At 44.5% G+C, this 14,927-nt stretch overlaps 1 protein-coding gene across 23 annotated transcripts in view; it reads left to right on the forward strand.

Annotated features, from left to right (window-relative positions):
• Positions 1 to 14,927, forward strand: part of CDK12 (cyclin dependent kinase 12) — a 110,318-nt gene that overhangs the window by 23,616 nt on the left and 71,775 nt on the right. For all 23 annotated transcript variants that reach the window (XM_063628854.1, XM_055258044.2, XM_055258043.2 and 20 more), the window contains exons 3-5: positions 6,972 to 7,148; positions 9,190 to 9,329; positions 10,943 to 11,113. In XM_063628854.1, coding sequence (XP_063484924.1) covers positions 6,972 to 7,148; positions 9,190 to 9,329; positions 10,943 to 11,113 — 488 coding nt within the window. The remainder of the gene's footprint in view (positions 1 to 6,971; positions 7,149 to 9,189; positions 9,330 to 10,942; positions 11,114 to 14,927) is intronic.

The following is a 14,927-nucleotide window of genomic DNA, read 5'->3' on the forward strand; positions in this document are numbered from 1 at the left end:
AGAGTGCAGTGGCACGATCTTGGCTCACTGCAACTGCTGCTTCCAGGTTCAAGTGATTCTCATGCCTCAACTTCCCAAGTGGCTGGGATTACAGGCATGAGCTACCACACTTGGCTAAGTTTTTGTATTTTTAGAAGAGACAGTGTTTCACCATGTTGGCCATGCTGGTCTCAAACTCCTGGCCTTAAATGATATGCCTACCTCGGCATTCCAAAGAGCTGGGATTACAGGTGGTAGTCACCGTTCCTGGTCTATATTCTTTTTTTATTAACAGTATTTTTATTAGAAGTGTTTCCATTGCACCCACAGATTCAGTTCTGTCATCACAGATTCCAAAATACTATTCATATTCTAAAAGTTCGGCACGCCTAGAGCTTGGTAGGTTTTTCAATTACGCATGTATTATGAAACCTGATTACCGAATGTGAATTTGTATATAAGTATAAATGGGGAACTAGGAAATACTGATATAGATAGGGTACATCAGCACTTCCTGGTAGTGACTTTTCAAGTAATGACTGTGATGTATGGTATCTGCTCCCCTATGATAGACTTACTTTGCATGTACCACATGTCCTCAACCCTTTATAATACTGAGTGTCATATGCTAAAGGTGATAATGTTAAACATTGTAGTTTTGAGGCTGTCATTAAATTTTCAAGGTTTTTAGTACATTGGAATTTATTGAAACAGGATTTGACCTCTATTCAAATTGTATATCCTGAACTAGTAGGACATAACCTATCAAATACTCATTCTGTCTTGAAATAAACATGCTAAAAATGTAATATTTTAGAAGCAGTATACATTTTTCATACAGGTTCAATATCTGTAATCTAAAAATCCAGAAATCCTCCATCGGGAACATTTTTAATGCTGACATGATACTCAAAGGAAATGCTCATTGGAGCATTTCAGTATTCAGATTTTTGCATTGAATATGCTCATCCAGTATAATGCAAATAATCCAAAATCTAAAAATTTTAAAAATTTGAAACACTCAGGCCGGATGCGGTGGCTTACGCCTGTAATCCCAGAACTTTGGGAGGCCGAGGCGGGCGGATCACGAGGTCAGGAGATGGAGACCATCCTGGCTAACATGGTGAAACCCCATCTCTACTAAAAATACAAAAAATTAGCTGGGCGTGATGGCGGGTGCCTGTGGTCCCAGCTACTTGGGAGGCTGAGGCAGGAGAATGGCGTGAACCCGGGAGATGGAGCTTGCAGTGAGCCGAGATCACGCCACTGCACTCCAGCCTGGGCGACAGAGCGAGACTCTGTCTCAAAAAAAAAAAAAAAAAAGATTCAAACACTCTGGTTTGAGGCATTGTGGATAAGAGAGCACCTAACCTATATTGGCACTTTATTTGAGCTCATGAAGTAAACATTGGAGAAAACAAAAATATGAAACACAGACTGGCTGGGCATGGTGGCTGATGCCTGTGATCCCAGCACTTTAGGAGGCCAAGCTGGAGGATTGCTTCAGGTAGGAGTTTGAGACCAGAGCCTAGGCATCCCTTTTTTTTTTTTTTTTTTTTTTTTTGAGAGACAGAGTCTCACTCTGTCGCCAGGCTGGAGTGCAGTGGCTCGATCTCGGCTCACTGTAATCTCCACCTCCCGGGTTCAGGTGATTCCCCTGCCTCAGCCTCCTGAGTAGCTGGGACTACAGGTGGGTGCCACCACGCCTGGCTAATTTTTTTTGTATTTTAGTAGAGACAGGGTTTCACCATGTTTGCCAGGATGGTCTTGATCTCCTGACCTCATGATCCCCTGTCCTTGGCCCCTAAAGTGCTGGGATTATAAGCATGAGCCACTGTGCCTGGCCCCTGTCTCTTAAAAAAAAAAAAAAAGGCAGCTGTGGCAGTGTGCACCTGTAGTCTCAGTTACTTGGAATGTTGTGGTGGGTAGATCACTTGAGCCTCAAGGCTGCAGTCAGCCATGATTGCACCACTACAGTCCAGCTTGGGTGACACAGCAAGATCCTGTCTCCAAACAAACACACAAAAAACCATAGACTGAATTTATTTGAAATGATGATGAGATAATTAAAATACCTTAATTTTTCTTTTTTCTTTTTTTTTTTTTTTTTTTTTGAGACAGAGTCTTGCTCTGTCGCCCAGGCTGGAGTGCAGCGGGGTGATCTTGGCTCACTGCAACCTCTGCCTCCTGGGTTGAAGCAATTCTCCTTCCTCAGCTTCCCAAGTAGCTGGGATTTCAGCAGTGTACCACCATGCCCAGCTAATTTTTGTACTTTTAGTAGAGATGTGGTTTCACCATGTTGGCTAGGCTGGTCTTGAACTCTTGACTTCAGGTGATCTGCCTGCTTGGCCTCCCAAAGTACTGGGATTACAGGCATGAGCCACTGCACCTTGCCTCTTTTTTTTTTTTTTTTTCTGTGAAACAGAGTCTTGCTCTGTCACTTAGACTGGAGTGCAGTGGCGCAATCATGGCTCACTGCAACCTTGACCTCCTTCCCTGGCTCAAGTGATCCTCTCGCCTCAGCCTCCACAGTAGCTGGGACCAGAAGTGCATGCCACCACTCCCAGGTAACTTTATTTTTTTTTTCTTTTTTTTTTTTTTTTTTTTTTTTTGAGACGGAGTCTCGCTCTGTCGCCCAGGCTAGAGTGCAGTGGCGCGATCTCGGCTCACTGCAAGCTCCGCCTCCCGGGTTCACGCCATTCTCCTGCCTCAGCCTCTCCGAGTAGCTGGGACTACAGGCGCCCGCCACCGCGCCCGGCTAATTTTTTGTATTTTTAGTAGAGACGGGGTTTCACCGTGGTCTCGATCTCCTGACCTCGTGATCCGCCCGCCTCGGCCTCCCAAAGTGCTGGGATTACAAGCGTGAGCCACCGCGCCCGGCCCGTAACTTTATTTTTTTTAGAGATAAGGTCTTACTATGTTGCTCAGGCTGGTCTTGAACTCCTGGGCTCGAGCAATCTTCCTGCCTTGGCTCCCAAAGTAGTGGGATTACAGGCATGAGTCACTATGCTCAGCCTGATTTTTCTTGTTCTTCTAGTGAAGCCAAACCAAGAAGAAATCTATTTTGAATAATGAGGAATTGAGATTTGTAAAGAATATTCTGACAGTGGTTGAGAAATTACAAGTTTTTTTTTCCCCGAACATCTTAAAAATTAGAATAATTTAAAAAGTCTATATTGGTGGGGCACGGTGGCTCATGTCTGTAATCCCGGCACTTTGGGAGGCTGAGGTGGGTGGATCATGAGGTCGGGAGTTCGAGTCCAGCCTGGCCAATATGGTGAAACCCCGTCTCTACTAAAAATACAAAAAACTAGCCGGGCGTGGTGGCACACGCCTGTAGTCCCAGCTACTTGGGAGGCTGAGGTAGGAGAATTGCTTGAACCCAGGAGGCAGAGGTTGCAGTGAGCTGAGATTGCACCACTGTACTCCAACCTGGGCAATAGAGGGAGACTCCGTCTCAAAAAAAAAGAATCTATATTACGTTGTGACTCAAAGAGTTTTCTGGTAATAAGTTTTGTTCCTAGGATGGAAAAATCTGAGTGCAGATTATAATAGTGTTGCATGTTCATCTCGCCCAATATTTCAACAGAAAGTTTCAGATGATCATTTTCTACTCCATTGACTATCCCAGTTCTGGTTGATGTAGTACAAACTAACCTATATTGTATTGTTCTGTCTGATTTACGAGGGATTAAAACGATAAAAATTGGCAGGAGTCAATAGCTGTTGAGATTTATGTTCTTATATTTTGACTAAATGACATTATTTTATGGAAAATTCACACACAAGGGGCAACAGTATTCTTTAAAAAGATACATTGCAAGAGATAGATCTTTGTGGTCTAGGAAATGTTCATGCAAAGCACCAATATTTTCCTTTATAACTACTTGTCATAAAAATAGAGAAGATTCCCTGGGGTTAAGGTTCTCAGATCTTTTTCAACCATCTGATAACTGTGAAGGAATAGAGAAGACCTGTCTGGCCTGATTTTATTTGTAGACATGAGTTAGTCTGTTGTACTATAGATGTCTTATTTTTTCTGAGGATGTGCATGACACAATTTTTTTTTTTTTTTTTTTTGAAATAGAGTCTTGCCCTGTCACCCAGGCTGGAGTGCAGTGGCACGATCTCGGCTTACTGCAACCTTAACCTCCCCAGTTCAAGCGATTCTTAGACCTCACAAGTAGCTGGAACTATAGGCACATGCCACCATGCCCAGCAAATTTTTCTATCTTTAAGAGAGATGAGGTTTCACCGTGTTGGCCAGGTTGGTCTTGAACTCCTGGGCTCAACTGATCCGCCTGCCTTGGCCTCCCAAAGTGTTGGGATTATGAGCGTGAGCCACCACACCTGGCTCTTGGCACAAAATTTGTCTACCACTTATTAATAAATTGAGATAGGCAAAAAATTGTATCTGGGCCATACGTGGTAGGAGGCGAGGCAAGAGGATCACTTAGGGAGGTCCAGGATTTTGTGACTAGCCTGGGCAATATGGCAAGACCTTGTCTCTACAAAAAATTTTAAGAATTAGCTGGGTGTGGTGGTGTGTGTCGTGGTCCCAGCTTCTTAGGAGGCTAAGGTGAAAGTGTCGCTTGAGCCCTGGAAATCGAGGCTGCAGTGAGCCATAATTGTGTCATTGCATTCCAGCCTGGGCAACAAAGTGAGTCTCTCTCTCAAAAAAAAAAAAAAAAAAAAAAGATTGACTTTTCTGATCTATTCCTGGAAAGCTATCTTTTTACAAAACCCCACTGACTACTATAATTTGCTGATTATTGTGAGAGGCTTCTGCCACCAGGTGACTTAATAATTCTGAAATAATTGCTTGGACCCTTTTTCTTTAGATTTTTAGTTTGATGATTGTCTATTTTGGCTGGTCAGAGAGGCTTGCCTTCTGCTTTGAAGTGAACGGAATGATTCAGTATATATTTTATTAGTTTTGACTTACAACTTAGCTATATTTCTATTTTTTTGTAAATATCTTTGACAATTTATGTTTCTTACAGGCAAAGCATTCTAAAATACTATTTCTTTTTTCCAAGATTTTTGCACCTCTTTAGCGATAGAGTAGTATTAAATTGTTGAGCTCTTCTTGTTTGTTAAATCTTTGCTAAAATGTAAATTCGATGAACTCCACGAGTTGCAGTGATACTTTGTGAATTTAAGATAATTACTTCCTGCATTTTATTTCTATTTTTAAATTTTTTATTTTTTGAGACAGAGCTGCCCTTTGTTGCCCAGGGTGGAGTGCAATGGCATGGTGATGGCTCACTGTAGCTTTGACTTCCTGGGCTCAAATGATGCTCCCACCTCAGGACTGCAGGTCGCCATCTGCCCCCAAGTAGCTGGAACCACACACTTATACCACCATGCCCAGCTAATTATTTTTGAGACGAGTCTTGTCACCCAGGCTGGAGTGCAGTCGTGCGATCTCGGCTCACTGCAACCTCCTCCTCCTAGGCTCAAGCAGTTCTCCTGCCTCAGCCTCTCGAGTAGCTGGAATTACAACACCACACCCAGTTAATTTTTTTTTTTTTTTTTTTTTCTTTGAGATGGAGTCTCACTCTGTCTCTCTGGCTGGAGTGCAGTGGCACGATCTCAGCTCACTGCAACCTCCATCCCAGGGGTTCAAGCAATTCTCCTGCCTCAGCCTCCTGAGTAGCTGGGAGTACAGGTGCACCCAGCTAAATTTTGTATTTTAATAGAGATGGGGTTTCACTGTATTGCCCAGGCTGGTCTCGAACTCCTGAGTTCAGGCAGTCTGCCCACCTCGGCCTCCCAAAGTGCTAAGATTACAGGCGTGAGCCATTGTGCCCGGCCGATTTCTGTATTTTCAATAGAGACAGGGTTTCACCAGGCTGGCCAGGCTGGTCTTCAACTCTTGACCTCAAGTGATCTGCCCGCCTCAGCCTCCCAAAGTGCTGGGATTACAGGCGTGAGTACTGTGCCTGTTCTAATTTTTTTTTTTTTTGAGACGGAGTTTCACACTGTTGCTTGGGCTGGAGTGCAGTGGCACGATCTTGACTCACTGGAACGATTCAAACGATTCTCCTGCCTCAGCCTCCTGAGTAGCTGGGATTACAGGCACCTGCTACCACGCCCGGCTAATTTTTTGTAGTTTTAGTAGAGATGGGGTTTCCCTATGTTGGCCAGGCTGGTCTCGAACTCTTGACCTCGTGATCTGCCCACCTCAGCCTCTCCCAAAGTGCTGGGATTACAGGCTTGAGCCACCGTGTCTGGCCTAATTTTTTTTTTTTTTTTTTTAATTTTTTGTAGCATGGGGTCTCATTGTGTTTTCCAGGGTGGTCTCAAACTCCTGGCCTCAAGCAATCCTCTTGCCTCAGCCTCCCAAAGTATTGGGATCACTGGGGTGAGCCACCATGCCCAGGTGAATTTTATTTCATCTCAATAAAAATCCAAATAAAATCTTAGGAACGATATATTAAGAGTTTGATAAAGGGAACTGCAAGTAATATCACAAATATTTCATTGTTTTTAAAATATACTATAGATTTCTTTTTATAAAATTTATCTCAGCCAGGCACAGTGGCTCACACCTATAATCCCAGCATTTTGGGAGGCCGAGGCGGGTGGATCATTTGAGACCAGGAGTTCAAGACCAGCCTGGCAAACATGGTAAAACCCCATCTCTACTAAAAATACAAAAATTAGTCTGGCATGGTGGCACACGCCTGTAATCCCAGCTACTTGGGAAGCTGAGGTAGGAGAATTGCTTGAACCCAGGAGGCAGAGGTTGTAGTGAGCCAAGATCACGCCACTGCATTCCAGCCTGGGCGACAGAGTGATACTCTGTCTCAAAAAAAAAAAAAAATTTAGTTGTGATAAATTATATTTTTTTATGTTGTATTACAGGCTTTTTTCCTTAAAAATGAGATCTTTCTAACCTTTTAGTAACCAGGCATTATGATCTTTGAAAATTTTTATTTGTGTATCTTTAATTGTAATTTTGTCATCTCTTCTCCTTTATTGTTTAGTCCAAAAGAAACTCTTCCTTCAAAACCTGTGAAGAAAGAGAAGGAACAGAGGACACGTCACTTACTCACAGACCTTCCTCTCCCTCCAGAGCTCCCTGGTGGAGATCTGTCTCCCCCAGACTCTCCAGAACCAAAGGCAATCACACCACCTCAGCAACCATATAAAAAGAGACCAAAGTGAGTTTTTGGAGGAATCTGTCTTTCATGATAGTTTTCTCCCTTCCTTTTGAACTAAATCTCTCATGTTTCCTCTATAACCCACACCAGTAAGATCATAGAAGTTTGGTCCCAAAGTATACCTTTTATTTTATTTTAATGGACAAAAGCCTTTCTTGGAGACTCAGGTCATTCATCTGTGCACTCAGATACCTAGCTATGTGTTTAGAACAACAGAAAATTCCCAAATCCAGATATACTGTGAATGTTTATCTCATTATGTCTTTTTTATTCATAGTATTTAGAGTACTAAGGAAGAATAAAAGCTTTTTAAATTCAGGATGTGTCAATCATGTACACATTAATCAAAAATTAATAGATATGGGATTTTTTTTCCTGAAAGCATATAAATTGTCATGCCGTAAATAGAGTACAATCTGGGTCTAATCTTCTGATTGTTAGCATTTCTCTGTTAATAATAGAAATAGGTATCATTTATTGAGCACGTATTATTGTCGTAGTTTTATATATATATATTTTTGAGACAGAATTGTGTTCTTTGTTGCCCAGGCTGGAGTGCAGTGATGCTATGTCTGCTTACCGCAACCTCGGCTTCCCTGGTTCAAGCGATTCTCCTGCCTCAGCCTCCCGAGTAGCTGGGATTACAGGCACATGCCACCACGCCAGGCTAATTTTTGTATTTTTAGTAGAGATGGGGTTTCACCATGTTGGCCAGGCTGGTCTCGAACTCCTGACCTCAGGTAATCCACCGCCTTGGCTTCCCAAAGTGCTGGGATTACAAGCGTGAGCCACTGCATCCAACGCCTTATATTTTCATAGCAGCCTTAGCATGTAGCGATTAATTTCCCATTTTATAGTTGAAGCCATACCTGAGAGAGGTCAGAAAGCAAGCAACTAATCTATTATTTCAGTTTATGTCTTCCTAAAGCTATAGCCCGGTGTCTTAGCCACTGTGAGAGACTGTTTTGTTGTTGTTGTTGTTGTCGTTTTGTTTTGTTTTGTTTTGTTTTTGAGACAGAGTCTCACTCCGTCACCCAGGCTGGAGGCGCCTGCCACCATGCCCGGCTGTGTCTTTATATATTTCATATCATTTCATTTCTGACTTTTTAGTAAAAAATGTATAAAAGATACAGGAGTGGCTGGGCGTGGTGGCTCACGCTTGTAATCCCAGCACTTTGGGAGGCCGAGGCGGGTGGATCATGAGGTCAAGAGCTCGAGACCATCTTGGCCAACATGGTGAAACCCCGTCTCTACTGAAAATACAAAAATTAGCTGGGCATGGTGGCGCCTGCCTGTAGAGTACTAAAAAGAAAAAAAAAGGATACAGGAGTTAGTGAAATCATCATAAAAGAATCCTTTTTTCTTTGACTAGATTTCCTTTTCTTTTCTTTTCTTTTTTTTTTTTTTTGAGTTGGAGTCTCGCTCTGCCGCCCAGCCTGCAGTGCAATGGTGTGACCTTGGCTCACTGCCACCTCCGCCTCCTGGGTTCAAGCAATTCTCCTGCCTCAGCCTCCTGAGTAGCTGGGACTACAGGTGCCTGCCACCATGCCTGGCTAATTTTTTGTATATTTAGTAGAGACGGGGTTTCACCATGTTAGCCAGGATGGTCTTGATCTCCTGACCTCGTGATCCGCCTGCCTTGGCCTCCCAAAGTTCTGGGATTACAGGCATGAGCCACTGCGCCCGGCCAATTTCATTTTCTTTTTTTTTCTTTTTGATAGATGTCTCGCTCTGTCGCCCAGGCTGGAGTGCAGTGGCGCATTCTTGGCTCACTGCAAGTTCCGCCTCCCGGGTTCATGCCATTCTCCTGCCTCAGCCTCCCGAGTAGCTGGGACTATAGGCGCCTGCTACCATGCCTGGCTAATTTTTTGTATTTTTTTTAGTAAAGACGGGGTTTCACCGTCTTAGCCAGGATAGTCTCAATCTCCTGACATCATGATCTGCCGGCCTTGGCCTCTTGAAGTGCTGGGATTACAGGCATGAGCCACCGCGCCCATCCTTCATTTTCTTAAATAACTATTTTGTTGTTTTTACTTTTTAGAATTTGTTGTCCTCGTTATGGAGAAAGAAGACAAACAGAAAGCGACTGGGGGAAACGCTGTGTGGACAAGTTTGACATTATTGGGATTATTGGAGAAGGAACCTATGGCCAAGTATATAAAGCCAAGGACAAAGACACAGGTAAATATTGCCACAAAATTTTAGATGTCAGAATATTAACAATTTAGCAATACTAATATCTTAAGTGGATTTAGCAAAAGTAAATTCTGAGGTGTTATTTTTTTGTTTTTTTTTCTCTTGAAATGGAGTCTTGCTTCCCAGGCTGGAGTGCAGTGCTGCAATCTGGACTCACTGCAAGCTCCGCCTCCCGGGTTCATGCCATTCTCCTGCCTCAGCCTCCCGAGTAACTGGGATTACAGACCGTGCGCAACCACACTCGACTAATTTTTGTTTTTTTTTTAGTAGAAACGGGGTTTCACTATGTCGTCCAGGCTGGTCTTGAACTCTTGACCTCAAGCAATCTGCCCGCCTCGGCCTCCCAAAGTGCTGGGATTATAGGTGTGAGCCACAGCGCCGGCTCTTTTTTTATTTTTATTTTTTGAGACAGTCTTGTGCTATCATCCAGGCTGGAGTGCAGTGAGTGGATCAATCTCTGCTCACTGCAGGCTCCGCCTCCTGGGTTCAAGTGATGCCTCTGCATCAGCCTCCCGAGTAGCTGGGGTTACAGGCATGCACCACCACGCCCAGCTAATTTCTGTATTTTTAGTAGAGATGGGGTTTTACCATGTTGGCCAGGCAGTCTTGAACTCCAGGCTGGTCTCGAACTCCTAACCTGAAATATCCACCCACCTCAGCCTCCCAAAGTGCTGGGATTACAGGCGTGAGCCACCACGCCTGGCCAAATTTTTAGTTCTAATTTTGTCTCCAAAAGTTATTGAGTAGATCAAAGGTTTCCAAAAGAATACTATAACTTTTAAAACTCTCCGGCTGGGTGTGGTGACTCATGCCTGTAATTTCAGCACTTTGGGAGGCCAGGTGGGCAGATCACGAGGTCAGGAGATTGAGACCATCCTGGCTAACATGGTGAAACCCCGTTTGTACTAAAAATAGAAAAAATTAGCCAGGCATGGTGCCATGCGCCTGTAGTCCCAGCTACTCAGGAGGTGGAGGCAGGAGAATCACTTGAACCTAGGAGGCGGAGGTTGCAATGAGTGGAGATTGCGCCAGTGCACTGTAGCCTGGGTGACAGAGCAAAACTCCATCTCAAAAACAAAAAATCCATGTCTTAAGAAAAAAATTAAAGCCAGGAAAGGGAATATAGAATTTCCTTTTTTGTTTTCGTATTGACAAGGAGTCTCACTCTGTCACCCAGGGTGGAGTGCAATGATGCGATCTCAGCTCACTGCAACCTCTGCTCACCGCAACCTCTGCCTCCTGGGTTCAAGCGATTCTCCTGTCTCAGCCTTCCGAGTAGCTGGGATTACAGGCATCCACCACCACGCCCAGCTAATTTTTGTATTTTAATAGACGGGGTTTCACCATGTTGGCTAGGCTGGTCTCGAATTCCTAACCTCAGGTGATCTGCCCGCCTTGGCCTCCCAAAGTGTTGGGATTACAGGTGTGAGCCAGTGCACCCGGCCTAGAGTTTACTTTTTAAAGGTGTGTAAGTATCTCGTGTGTAAGCATTAAAGTAAGAACTAAGTTTGTCTTCCAGAGCAAGGGCATATATTGCTGGTTCACAATAGTGGCCAAAAATGCTCATTGATAATAACAGTTTACATTTGTTTTGGCAGGAGAACTAGTGGCTCTGAAGAAGGTGAGACTAGACAATGAGAAAGAGGGCTTCCCAATCACAGCCATTCGTGAAATCAAAATCCTTCGTCAGTTAATCCACCGAAGTGTTGTTAACATGAAGGAAATTGTCACAGATAAACAAGATGCACTGGATTTCAAAAAGGACAAAGGTACTAGCAAAGAATTACATTTTTACAGGGTAGACTGGCCCAATCTTTGCCTTTCTTTTTTTTTCTTTCTTTCGTTCTTTTTTTTTTTTTTTTGAGACAGAGGCTCGCTCTGTTGCCCAGGCTGGAGTGCAGTGGCGTGATTTCAGCTCACTGCAAGCTCCGCCTCCCGGGTTCACGCCATGCTCCTGCCTCAGTGTCCTGAGTAGCTGGGACTACAGGCACCCGCCACCACACCCGGCTAATTTTTTGTATTTTTTAGTAGAGACGGGGTTTCACCGTGTTAGCCAGGATGGTCTCAATCTCTTGACCCCATGATCCGCCCGCCTGGGCCTCCCAAAGTGCTGGGATTATAGGCATGAGCCACCACGCCTGGCCCTTTCTTTCTTATTTATCTATTTATTTTGAGATAGAGTCTCACACTGTCGCCCAGGCTGGATTGCAGTCCTGCGATGTCGGCGTACTGTAACCTCTGCCTCTCGGGTTTAAGTGATTCTTGTGCCTCAGCCCCCAAGTAGCTGGGATTTCAGGCATGCACCATCATTCCGGGCTTATTTTTGTATATTTAGTGGAGAGGAGGTTTCACTATGTTGGTCGAGCTGGTCTCAAACTCCTGACTTCAAGTCATCCACCCGCCTCGGCCCCTCGAAGTGCTAGGATTACAGGAGTGAGCTACCATGCCTGGCCTCGTGTTTTTTTTTTTTTAATTATAAAATAATAAGTGAATGAATGGATATGATGCATGTATGCCTTTGGTGGAAAAACTGAAAATATAGAAGAAGAAGAAAAAGAAGATGATAGTGGCCGGGTGCAGTGGCTCACGCCTGTAATCCCAGCACTTTGGGAGGCTGAGGTGGGCAGATCACAAGATCGGGAGATCGAGACCATCCTGGCTAACACAGTGAAACCCCAACTCTACTAAAAAAATACAAAAAAAATTAGCCGGGCATGGTGGCGGGCGCCTGTAGTCACAGCTACTCGGGAGGCTGAGGCAGGAGAATGGTGTGAACCTGGGAGGCGGAGCTTGCAGTGAGCCGAGATCGGGCCACTGCACTTCAGCCTGGGCAATAGAGCGAGATGCCACCTCAAAAAAAAAAAAAAAAAAGATGGTAGTAATTTATCTCCCACTTCCTCCCAATATACTACCATCCATGGAAAACCACTGAAGTATTAATACATTTTGGTATATTTGTTTTTGTTTTTTTTTTGAGACAGAGTCTCACTCTCTCACCTAGGCTGGAGTGCATTGGCTCGATCTTGGCCCACTGCAACCTCCACCTCCCAGGTTCAAGCGAATTCTCCTGCCTCAGCCTCCTGGGTAGCTGGGATTACAGGCACGTGCCACCACTCCCGGCTAATTTTTATAATTTTAGTAGAGACCAGGTTTCACCATGTTGGCCAGGCTAGGAACTCCTGACCTCAGGCAGTCACCCACCTCAGCCTGCCAAAGAGCTGGGATGACAAGGGTGAGCCACCACACTCAGCCCTGCTTTTAGTACTTTATGCCATATCTACTGTATTTATTTTAACAAAGCTAAGATTAAAGGTTATTTCGTGTTGTATAACTTGTCATAAGCAATTTCTCATATCAACAAATTTTAATGTTTATGCATAAACATAGGTGAACCCAAATTTACCAGTTCCTGTTGAGCAATTAGTTGCCAATTTTCAGTTTAAAAAAAAAAATAATAGGCCAGGCGCAGTGGCTCACCCCTGTAATCCCAGCACTTTGGGAGGCCGAGTTGGGTTGATCACCTGAGGTCGGGAGTTCGAGACCAGCCTGGCCAAGATGGTGAAACCCTATCTCTACTAAAAATACAATAATTAGCTGGGCATGGTGGCTAGCACCTGTAATCTTCAGCTACTTGGGAGGCTGAGGCAGGAGAATCACTTGAACCTGGTAGGAGGAGGTTGCAGTGAGTTGAGATCACGCCATTGCACTCCAGCCTGGGTGACAAGAGCAAAACCCTGTCTCAAAAAAAAAAACCCAAAAAAACAAAAAACATAATAGCAATGCCTTGAGTATGTTTCTGCATAAATCTTTGCATTATGATTTATCTTCATTGTATAGCATTTTTGATATAGAGTTATTTGGTCAAATGGATTTTCATATTTAATGTCAGATCCCTTTTAAGAAAATTAGTATGTCCAGTGGGTGTCCATCTCAGTGTATCCTCCCCAACATTGAGTATATCTTTTTTTTTTTTTTTTTTTTTTAATTTTGAGAAGGAGTCTCACTCTGTCGCCCAGGCTCGTGTACAGTGATGTAATCTTGGCTCACTGCAAGCTCCACCTCCTGGGTTCAAGTGATTCTCCTGCCCCAGCCTTTGGAGTAGCTGGGCTTACAGGCGCACGCCACCACGGCTGGCTAATTTTTGTATTTTTATTAGAGACAGGGTTTCACCATTTGGCCGGGCTGGTCTCAAACCTCTGTCCCTAGCTGATCTGCCCACCTCGGCCTCCCAAAGTGCTGGGATTACAGGCGTGAGCCACTGCACCTGGCCAAGTATATCTTTTTAAAAAATTATCATCTGGGCTAAGTGTGGTTGCTTATGCCTATAATCCCAGCACTTTGGGAGGCCAAGGCAGGTGGATCACTTGAAGTCAGGAGTTTGAGACAAGCCTGGCCAATGTGGTGAAACCCCTCTCTACTAAAAATGCAAAAATTCGCTGGGCATGGTGCTGGGCACTTTTTTTTTTTTTTTGAGACGGAGTCTCGCTCTGTCGCCCAGGCTGGAGTGCGGTGGCGCGATCTCGGCTCACTGCAAGCTCCGCCTCCCGGGTTCACGCCATTCTCCTGCCTCCGCCTCTCTGAGTAGCTGGGACTACAGGCGCCCGCCACCACGCCCGGCTAATTTTTTGTATTTTTAGTAGAGACGGGGTTTCACCGTGGTCTCGATCTCCTGACCTCATGATCCGCCCGCCTCGGCCTCCCAAAGTGCTGGGATTACAAGCGTGAGCCACCGCGGTTGCTGGGCACTTTTAATCCCGGCTACTGGGAAGGCTGAGGCAGGAGAATTGTTTGAACCCGGGAGGTAGAGATTGCAGTGAGCCGAGATTGTGTTACTTCACTTTAGCCTGGGCAACAGAGCAAGACCCTGTCTCAAAAAAAAAAAAATTGTCATCTGGATAAGTTAAGTATGATATTATTATTTTATATACTATTTTAATTTAATTTTTATTTTTTGAGACAGAGTCTCAGTGTGTTGCCCAGGCTGGAGTACAATGGTGATCATAGCTCATTACATCCTCAACTTCCAGGCTCAAGCAATCCTCCATGCCTCAGCCTCCTGATGAGCTGGGCAACAGGCATGCACTACCACATCCAGCTGATTTTTTATATTTTTAGTAGAAACAGGATCTCTCTATGTTGCCCAGGCTGGTCTCTAACTCCTGGGCTCAAGCAGTCCGCTTGCCTTGGCCTCCTAAAGTGCTGGGATTACACACTTCAGCCACCGCACCCAGCCAGTGTCATTTTGGATTATATTCCTTATATTTTGGGTCTTCTCTATGTTACTAGTTTTATTTACTTTCTCTCCCTCTCTCTTTCTCTCTTTTTTTGGGACAGAGTCTTGCTCTCTCACCGAGGCTGGAGTGCAGTGACATGATCACAGCTCACTGTAACTGAACTCCTGGGTTCAAGTGATCCCCCTGACTCAGCCTCCCAAGCAGCTAGGATTAGACACCACTCCTGGCTGATTTTTAAAAATTTTGGTAGAAACAGGATTTTGCTATGTTGCCCAGCCTGGTCTTTTTTTTTTTTTTTTTTTTTTTTGAGACGGCGTCTCACTCAGTCGCCCAGGCTAGAGTGCAGTGG

The sequence above is a fragment of the Symphalangus syndactylus genome, chromosome 20, assembly GCF_028878055.3.
Source record: "Symphalangus syndactylus isolate Jambi chromosome 20, NHGRI_mSymSyn1-v2.1_pri, whole genome shotgun sequence".
NCBI lineage: Eukaryota > Metazoa > Chordata > Mammalia > Primates > Hylobatidae > Symphalangus > Symphalangus syndactylus.